General features: G+C 37.6%; 2 protein-coding genes across 2 annotated transcripts; both read left to right on the top strand.

The window, feature by feature from the left end:
• The first annotated feature begins 256 nt into the window (after window positions 1-256).
• mcrip1 (MAPK regulated corepressor interacting protein 1) lies at window positions 257-4,243 on the top strand. The gene is made up of 5 exons (XM_059348197.1): window positions 257-342; window positions 2,129-2,222; window positions 3,052-3,170; window positions 3,272-3,376; window positions 3,473-4,243. The coding sequence occupies exons 2-5, from the start codon at window positions 2,215-2,217 to the stop codon at window positions 3,535-3,537; spliced, it is 297 nt and encodes a 98-aa protein (XP_059204180.1). The 5' UTR covers window positions 257-342; window positions 2,129-2,214; the 3' UTR covers window positions 3,538-4,243.
• Window positions 4,244-6,561: 2,318 nt separating this feature from the next.
• alyref (Aly/REF export factor) lies at window positions 6,562-9,917 on the top strand. Its single transcript, XM_059348898.1, has 6 exons — window positions 6,562-6,935; window positions 8,353-8,511; window positions 8,625-8,772; window positions 9,181-9,244; window positions 9,327-9,522; window positions 9,609-9,917. The coding sequence occupies exons 1-6, from the start codon at window positions 6,684-6,686 to the stop codon at window positions 9,621-9,623; spliced, it is 834 nt and encodes a 277-aa protein (XP_059204881.1). The 5' UTR covers window positions 6,562-6,683; the 3' UTR covers window positions 9,624-9,917.
• Window positions 9,918-10,284: the final 367 nt, after the last annotated feature.

Raw genomic sequence — 10,284 nt, 5'->3', positions numbered from 1 at the left:
CTCCTGCATCTTATCTACTCAATTTCATATGAACATGGGAGTATATATAAATCTATATTTGAGATATTGAGTAAATGCAATTATTTTTATTTATTATATTTATTTTTATTTTTTTATTTTTTTATTATTATTATTATATTATATATTTATTTTTTATTTTTATTTTTATTTTTTTTGTATATGTCACTGTTCAGATTTTAAAATTGAAAACAATGTAGCGAGCCCTTTCACTTCCGGGTCTTTTTCCCGGAAGTGATTGGTTGGCATTGGCAACGTTTTAGCCAGGTCTGACGGCGTACACGGTCTCTGAATAAAGAAACCGAAAGGAAGGGTTATAAAAAGGTTTGTTGAATATCTTAACAGTGTGTCATTTACTATATATAATGAACTTGTTATTACTGCGTTAAGTGTGTTTCTAATAAATATTTTGGACCAGTAATTGCAGCACAATATTAGCTGATTGAAGCTAACATTACGACAGGACAATGTAAACCGCCCGGCTAGCAAGCTAGCTAGCTAGCTGGCTAAAGTTAGCTGAAATTATTGTGTCAGCAAATTTACTGTTAGCTGTCCAGGATACAGCCATAGGGTGACATAAACACCAATGAGCAACAGTGATTTTAAAGACAATAAATTATATTGTTTGATCAATGGTTGATACACTGATACACGCTGTGTAGCATGATGCTAACTACTGAAGTAAAAACGTAAACAAAAGCCCCTTGGCTAGCTAACGTCAATATTTGCTCTTTTTTCCCAGTTGCACAGCTTATCATGGCTATTTAGAAAATATTTAACCCTATAAAGCCAAGTGTATCATATTTGATACATACGTTTTTGAGACCTCTACATCAAAAACCTGATGAATACATGAATTGATGATTAAAAAAAACTGAGCAACAAATTTCACAAAAATACCAGATGATGAAAAATGATTTGCTTTGGTTCCACTGGTGGATCTGTCATTGCTGCATTAAAAAACTTCATATCAGCAGATGTATGATGTTGTTTTATATGGAAAAAAATATTTTGTATGTTTGAGGAAAATGTTAAAAGGAAAGTCAAAGTTTTATTTGGTTAAAAATATTAGGTTTTATATGATTATGTGAGTTCAAGAAAAGCAAATTGTGAGCAACATGTTGCACAAAAAGACCTGATGTATCAAATATGATACAAATTAGAATCATATATCCCTATTGTTTTTGGATTTTTTTTAAATTATCTGTCAGCAGGTTCAATAAACACTCCAGTTTAAAAAAAAAGAAGAATTATCTGGCAATTATTTAATGGTTCAGGCTTTATAGGGTTAACAGCATTTGTAACATTTCACCTTTGTTACTTGACTTATCAGGACATGATATGGTTTATTGTGAGTGACCAGTAAGTAGCCAGGACATCGTCACACTGTTAAAATAGTCGCCTAAGTCCTTTTGTCAAAATTGTTGTTGTTTTTTGTTTGTTTTTTGCCTAAATCATCTCATGACGCCGGCCACCTATGGTAAAATCGCCTACATCCTCAGTTGATCAGATCATGTGATTTTACCCCTTTAAGATAATAGCCTATGTCAAGTGTGTGACTTAAGCGGATTTATTATGCCTAAATCAAAATAAAATGTGACTTAGGCAATTTTTTGAACATGCCTTTGTGACTTAAGCAAGATATGGTAACACTTTATTTTGAAGGTGTCTTCGTAAGAGTGACATGAGCGTGTCATAAACATTAATAACACTTTGAAGTAACATTAATGCTCATGATACTTGTCATGTCATGTTTCTGACAGGCTTGTGTCACTCTTATGTAGTCATTTATTTCTCTTAAGTTACATAATTTACACACAGTGTTATTACTATCCCAATATCCATCCTTTGTTACATCCCTTTTGAGTGAAATGATTCATAAATTTCATATGTTACACTTTTGGTGAAATTTTTTGTGTTTCCTGCAAAACTAATAGGCAATTATTTTAACAGGATGACGATATTTAACTGTGGGCAAACCAGCAGTGTCACTATTTTACTGTTTCTAATAGTTGGTTTATTGTAAATGTATACCTGTGTTATGTCACTTAGAAACTGACTTCCTAGATGATATGAAGATGCTTTACTTTCCCCTGTTGTTTATTTTTAGAATTCAGCTGAGGACTTCTGAACCTTTTTATTCTTCAAATCCACTCACCATAGAGGAGCGAGGAGCGAGTACAGACTGCTAACAGAATGACCAGGTCTGCACAAGATTATTGCAGTGAGGGGCTAAAGCACAAGTAGAAAATGGACCAGTGTAATTGTAACATACATTTATATCCCTTCTAGGTGAAGAAACGGGTATATACAGATAGTCTGCTTGGAACAAAAATGTGTGTATAGTCTGTTTTTTCCACACAAAAAAGTATAATACCCACATTAAAAAAGGCATCTCCTGCTTATACCTCAAGAAAAATTCCTAAATCTATGAATCAGCAAATTTTGTTCATTTCTAAAGATTGCCTTCAGGACACAAGATGTCTTCTACTTCACTGTAATGTCCATTCTCGGTATATGTGCACTGGTGGCTTCAAGTTTCCGTGTCACACTTGTAAATTTGACCACCTTTATATTTGATTTTAATTAAGCACAGAGAAACTTTCTGCTTTCAGCAGATGAATATGAAAAAAGCCTTTTAGAATCAAACTCTGCACATACAAGCTCAAACATGCAAGTGTTGGAGCAAGAAGGAAAACGTGTTTTTAAATGCAATTTTAGACATGTACTGCTTTGTGTTGTAGAAACAGAACAGTGTTTTCCTTTATGGAAGACTTAGGCGCACACACTCTCCCAAGAATGTTTTTCAATAAAAAAAATACAATTTCACATAATTTGGGACCATTATTACCACATCTGTTTACTAAAACTTGGGCAAGCGACTGTAGAGGGGATAATAAATAAACACCTAAAAAGCTTAAACATAACTTGGTATCTTAAATTCTGACTATATGTTGAGGTGTGATTAAAATACTTTGACATTTATTTAGTTAAACTCATGTTGCTAATTTTGCTGTTTTCATGTTTTTGAAGCTCATCTGCTCCCAGGATGGTGAATAGTTACAAGCGGACTTCAAGCCCCCGATCCCCTACTAACAGTGGGGAGCTTTTCACCCCAGCACATGAGGAAAATGTGCGCTTTATACATGATAGTAAGTACACCTTCAGTCCTTTGAGTCCTTGTGCTTGTGCATAAGATAACCAAAATAGAGATCCATTGTAACAAGACATTGTTGTCTTTACTCTTTTACAGCCTGGCAGTGTGTGCTCCGAGACATCAGATCAACACAAAATAGTGAACGTAACGACCGTGGACCACAGGAGTATGTGGAGAAGAACCCAAATCCCAACCTACATTGTAAGCAGTGATGTGGGTTTCATTTTATGTCGCAATAAAGGATGAAATAAATCAAACACAGACCAGTTAACAATTTGTTTCTGTCTCCTCTTGCAGCTTTCACACCAGTGGACCTGAGCGACCTCAAGAAACGCAACACACAGGACTCTAAGAAGTCCTAGTCTTTCCCATGATGGTCCAGTCGCTTCTTTCCACCCATTATCCTCGAGAACTTTTCCTCCATCAGCCAGAAAGTCAGCCCTGTTGGCCAGTCTCGCACAGAATGCCAATCTCATATCTCAACTCTGGACCATATTACTCCTGTCTCTTTATTTACCCTCTACAGCTGACTACGAAGAAAAGATCCAGGATTCCAGAGAGCACACATTCTCTCGTCTCTTGGTTCATGTTTTTTCAAGTCAGAAAATCTCCATATGTACATTCTTTATGTGGATGGGACTGATGCAAACTTTCATCAAAATTTGCTGACATCTGATGCTGAGGTACAAACTGTCGACACTCTCCACAGGACACAAAAGACTGCAGTCTTAAATACAAACCTTGTTTTCTTTACTACTGCTACTTGTATGACTTTGGAGGAAAATGCGAAAGGGCTGACTTCTATTTTTTTTTTTTTTTTTTTAGTTTGTTTTGGAAGATAGTTTGATCAGTAAATTGTAGAAGTATTGGAATGGTCACATTGGATTTTCACTTTATGGGCAAGTTTTGGAAGCCAAATGCAATGTAGAAGGCCAACATTTTTATTATAAATTTTCTTGCCCTCAAATGGACTTTACTAAGTAGAGACCTCCCCGAGTATGCTGCCCTTGGTTAACCCCCCTCCCCTAAGCCTTGAAACAAAATGTTGAATAAAAGACTTTTACAGTACACCTGCTTGTATTGATCCTACATAAATATTGACCATGAAAAAAAAGGGAAACTGGTCATATTGATTTTTATAATGCCGATGATTATTTTAGATATTTTCTTGATTAATCATTTGGTTTATCACTGATCAGAAATAGTACACAACTTCTTAGAACGTAATCTGACATGTTCAATTTGCTTGTTTTTTCATGCACTGGTAAATTCAGATTTCTGGTTATTTTGTTTCCACAATATGTGATGCAAGACTTCTTTTCAGAAAAGTGAAGAAAACATCCAAAATACACATTCAGGTGTTTATTTTACAACACTTTGTCTATTTGTGTCTATAGATTTCTCTTAAATTCACCAAAAGTTAGTATTAAACCATGCCTCATTTACATATTTAATCCATAATATTTCAGAAATTTTGTAGACAAAAAAAATAATTGTCTTTGTGGAAATAATCAACTTTGTAACTTTCATGGTGACATCTATAAGTCAGAATTTTTACCCTATTCACCTGAAGTGTCTTGCAAAATGTATGGAATTGATGTATTTTTAAAGGCCAATTTCTCAAAATTATTTTTTTTTTCTCTGTTACTCTGAGCCAGAAATTTCAACTTAAGTAGCATTAACATAAACCAGAAATCCCATTATTATTCCTATTTATATTCTGAAGGTTTTTACAGAAGAGGTTTGTTTATTATTTAGAGTCTGATTTATACTAATTATAATCCTAAAAACAGTGCAAATGACAGTTGGGTTTATGGAGTCATAAAAAGAGATATCCAAAATTCCCACTGTTAAAACTTTTGACTCTAATTTGTCAGCAAAAAGAAACATCAATTTTGAATCTGGCTTTATGCAATATCAAGAACAAGTTCTGGAAATGTGTCCAAATGTGCACATATTTATTTACTAAGAAAATGCCTAGTTTGCATATTTAAATACAAAATTTGAGAAAACTTCTAACACAAAATAAATATTGTCTTAATGTAAGTAATCAACTCGGGAAGTTCCATGGTTAGTTTTCACCTATTCTCTTGTAGTGTCTTCCTTTAGAAATTACTTGTATGCTTGATCGATTCATCAAAAAGGTGCTAATTGATTGTCCACTAATCGACTCATCATTTATTGTATATATTGTTTTAGCTCTCATCTAAATCTATGAATCAAAATTTAAACTGTAAGCTTAATACTGAGGAACATGATCCAGTCATTCATTCTAATTAGATGTAGCGATACAGTTAATTTTGGATTAACAGTATTTCCCTAGAATATCGTTGGTTTTTTTGTCTTTATTGACAATTAAGGAACATTACAATCATGAGGTCAGACAAAAAGGGATTACAAGAAACAAATGTCATGAAACAAAGAACCAATCAGGAGAAATAGTAGTAAAAAATAAAATAAATTAAAATAATTCGAAAAAAAGAAAAATAGGTACATACATTGGTCATGCATAGAGTACATAAAGTCTGTGCATTCACTGATAATGATTTTTTTTAAATCATATAGTTATTAGAAATTAAGGTTATACATTCATCAGGCTGTCATAATATTGAAGAAATAGTTCATTTTTTTTTTGTATTTTACAATTCTGAGAGACTTAAGTAGTTGAATTCAAGTAGAAACACCTTAAACTTTGGTTTAGCTTTGAGAAATCTGTGTTTGTGTATAAAGAAGTTACAAGGGAGAATTAAGAATTATTTTTTTTTAAATAAACTTTATTAAGGCAGTTGGGTGTAATACAAAAAAATACATCAGAACGTCGCCAGGGGGTTTCAATAAATCATAAAGAGGTTGTCATACAAAAATATTATAAAAATTACAAATATTCAGAGTTTTAGCAGCTTTCAAATTAGTAGAGTCTTTAATAGAATTAATATACTGCTTGGTTTCACTTATAAATATAGAAAAGAGGGGATTTTTTTGTGTATCGAGATTTATGTATGTGATATTTTGCCAATAGTATAATTAGATTTATAATGTAATATTGATTTTTTTTTGTGTATGGGAAGTCAGTGAAACCAAACAGTATATTTTCAAAACAAAGGGACAAATTAGGTTCAATTGAAAAAAAAAAGGAAGTTACAAATATCTTTCCAGAACTTAGACGAAAAAGGGCAAAACCAAAATAAATGAAAAATACTTTCAGGGTGTCCTTCACAAAAAAAGCAATTCAAATCTAAATCTTTTTTAAAACGTTGAAGAAAAATTTTAGTGGGGTAGATTCTGTGGAGAACTAAGAAATTGGTGCCCCGCATATTACGTGATGACGTTGTGTTTACGTGATGACGTAGCGAAACGACTTGTATATCCAGCCGGCGCTGATTGTGTTTTCCCGTCGGAGCAGAGAGCGTTGAGCTGTGAAGGGACACAGAGAGGAGCCAGTTCAGTCTAGGGTGTATTTTTTTTTATATATATTTCGTTGGCAGTTTAGCATTATTGGGGCAGCATAATGGCCGATAAAATGGATATGTCTCTAGACGACATTATCAAGCAGAACAGGCAGCAGAGAGGTGGCGGCCGGGGTGGAAGAGGTCGAGGCCGCGGAGGCTCCGGCGGCGGCCGAGGAGGAGGAGGAGGAGGCGGCCCGGGGCGTCTGGGAGTCAGCGGTGGAGGATTTGGAGGCCGAGGCGGCGGATCCGGCCCCATGAGGAGCCGACAGACCATGAACCGGGCTAGAGGCAGACCAACGCCTTACAGCAGGGTATGAGAAAGGAGAAACCTTCGGCAGAGCTGAAAAAGTTAACACCTTCTCTTCTCCAGTAGCTAACTTCTGCTAGCTAAGGCTGCTAGCTAACCCGCTAGCCAGCGTGCTAGTCAAGCGAGTAAAATGTGTGCTATAACCCATATAGCTCCATGGTTTGCGGTTAAGCATTAATGGAAGTTGTTTGCATAGTTTGTCCCTTCTTTCACAACCCATATGTGTAACATCATTTCTCAAGAGGAGGCCTTTTCTTTTGGAGAAAGCTAGTTAGCTAATGTGGCTAACTAGCTAAAGTTGGATCGTGCAAGGCCTCGACGGCGCCATTTTCAATCCGGCACCTTTAAATTAGAGCTAGTCGTCCACGGTCAATCACAGCTTTCAGCCCCGAGTGTCAAAATGATGATGAGAGGAAACGACTTCAAAGAGAAAATGCATCTCGCAAATGATTTTTCCACCACTTTTGGAGCATAGTTTTTGTCCTTTTTGTCCCGGTGCAGCAGCGACCAGGCGGCCTTTTGTTCGGGAGTGGCTGGCGGGTTTCACACCAAGGCCTGTTTGGTGCCTGTTCAACCAGTGTGGCTGTCACTTGTGAATGGATCAGCGGACTTTTACCCCCCTGATAGTGTCCATGTAAGGCAAAGCTTCACTCCTAAAGTGTGAATGAGTATTTAAAGCAGCCCAACAAAGCCCCAATCAAAATGGCGTGATCTCAAAATGGACGCTCAGATAATCCACGCTCACGTAGAGGGGATAGCTGGCCCTTTACCTAGTTGTTTTTTGTCTGATCCACTCCCTCATCTTATGGACACTTACCCCCTTCATGAAAGCCCTTTTCGTGGCTTGGTAAAGAACTTTTGTCCGGGCCAGGAAACACGGTGCAACGCTGGAGGCAACACTGCTTCAGATGGCGACCCCCTGTGTCCCCGAGGATCACATCTGGAGAGCCTTTGGTGGAGGCGCAGATGGCAAGAGAACAGTGGGCAATATTGGTAGCTAGCTGGGGGGGGAGGGCAGGTTGTTATGGGCTTAGTATAGAGATTGTGGGTGGGTTTGAGATGATAAATATTGCTCAATTTAGATGTAGACACTGAGTAATTCTATGCAGTCTTAGCAAATGCTGCTTGATCTCATAATGGCTTTAATTGTAGACATTGTGTGTATATAGAATTGATATTCAACACATCCCCTTGCTGTTGTAGTCAAGTTGTTTGTTCTGTGTATGTCCTCTGTCTGAACTGCTTGTAGTGATGGGGTGGGCAGGGAACATTTGGGGGACCCTCTTGGGGGAACTGAGCACCCTGGCCCTGTTGGAAGCGGAGCCCCTGCTTGCCCCAACACCCAGCCGTGTGGACTCTGTGCTTGACAGAGGCAAGGGGATCCTGAAGTCAGCAGGTGCGTTCTCTTTCATCTGTTGCAGCCTAAACAGCTTCCAGATAAGTGGCAGCATGACATGTTTGACAACGGCTTCAGCGGATTCAGTGGCTCTGCTGGAGGTGGCGGGGGAGCTGGCGTGGAAACTGGCGGGAAGCTCCTTGTCTCCAATCTCGACTTTGGGGTCTCAGACGCAGACATTCAGGTACTTGAGTTTCTGCTTTGTCCATTTATTTGTGAGTGGAAACTGTTTGACATGTATTGATCTGAACAGGGTTGGGCAAAGGAACGGCTACTTAAGACTTTATCTTTTTCCAGGAACTTTTTGCTGAGTTTGGGACGCTGAAAAAGGCAGCAGTTCACTACGACCGATCGGGAAGAAGCCTGGGAACCGCAGATGTCCACTTTGAAAGGAGGGCAGACGCTCTCAAGGCCATGAAACAGTACAACGGCATCCCCCTTGATGGTACGTCTCAAAATCAAGTCAAAGTTTATTTATACAGCACATTTAAAAACAACCTCAGTTGACCAAAGTGCTGTACAGTTATTAAAATAGAATAAATCATGCACAACTGGATATAAATAAAAACAATAAAAAGAATAAAATACTAAAAATAGAATAAAATGGTAATAAAAACTCAATCCAAAACAGAGTTAGAGATACAAAAGACAAATAAAAGGGTAAAAAAGTAAAAAAAAAAAAAAAAAGCCAAGAAAATCAAGTCTTGTCCATCATGTCCTCTTGCTTTAAATTATGGCAGCAAAAACTTTTTTAGTACTGTTACTGCTGCACAACACTGTCTGGTAGATTACTTCTAAAAAATAATTGCCTGAACTAATTTTTATGATGTTAATAATGTCTTTGTTTCTGCAGGTCGGCCCATGAACATACAGCTTGTCACATCACAGATTGACACACAGAGGCGACCCATGCAGGGGTGAGTGTAGCACTCTTTTGTTCAAACACTTTGACTCTCCAACATTGTGGACACACTGTTTGATGGACACTCTTGTTTTCAGTCTGAACAGAGGAGGTGGTGGTGGTGGTGGAGGAGGAGGCATGAACAGAAGTCGTGGAGGTGGCTTCAGAGGCATGCAGAGAGGACGTGGAGGACGTGGTGCTGGAGGAAGAGGGCGGGGCGGCCGTGGCGGTACCAGCAAGCAGCAGCTGTCAGCAGAGGAACTCGACGCCCAGTTAGACGCCTACAATGCCAGAGTAGGTCCAGCTGTCAGTACCTGTCGTCAGTGATCAAATTGTTGTTTTTGCAGCCGTCTAATTTCATTCCCGTTTTGTTTTCTCAGATGGACACCAGCTAAGAAATGAAGCCCCTCCTGGTTCTAGTCCCTTCCTGTCTGCACAGAAGGGTAGTTGTTACAAATGTGCAGAATATTTTACACATGGTTGTCTTCTGATGTGATTGAAATTATTGTTCCAACCTCTTCTTTTAAATGCTCCGAAGTGTTTTTTACCAGTATTTTTTTTTTCTTCCCTTTTTTCTGACGAAAATGGTTTTGACTGTAGGTTAATGTGAACTGGGTTTTCCCAGTTCTGTCCTCTATCCTGTAGTAAATGACACTTGTAATAAAAACCTACAGTGCATATTAACCAAATACAGTTTCTCTGCTTTTCTTTGTACTTGTGTCTGACTGAATCCATTCTGTTTTTAAAAATGCCTTAAAGTTACCTTGTGCCAGCTTATAATGGGGTAGTTTTCATAATTCATTAAATTGCGTCTTAACCAATTTTAATGTGCGACACACTTTGCAAATCACAATAACAGGAAAAATGACTTTCTGAAACCAATACAGATTCACCTTTTTATAATGACCCCCAAGTTAAATACTGCTAGCCTGTTACAAAACATTAAGCATCTAAAGTAAGTAGCCAAGCACAACCCATTTATTTTTTTCTTTAAATTTCAAAACTGATGTGTTGGCTGGCTTTGTTTACCTGGCTTGAAAGGGAAATTCCCACAGA

Source organism: Centropristis striata, chromosome 13 (genome assembly GCF_030273125.1).
Source record: "Centropristis striata isolate RG_2023a ecotype Rhode Island chromosome 13, C.striata_1.0, whole genome shotgun sequence".
NCBI classification, from domain to species: Eukaryota; Metazoa; Chordata; class Actinopteri; order Perciformes; family Serranidae; genus Centropristis; species Centropristis striata.
The sequence above is the reverse complement of the archived record's forward strand: the minus strand, read 5'-3'. Positions and strand labels throughout refer to the sequence as shown.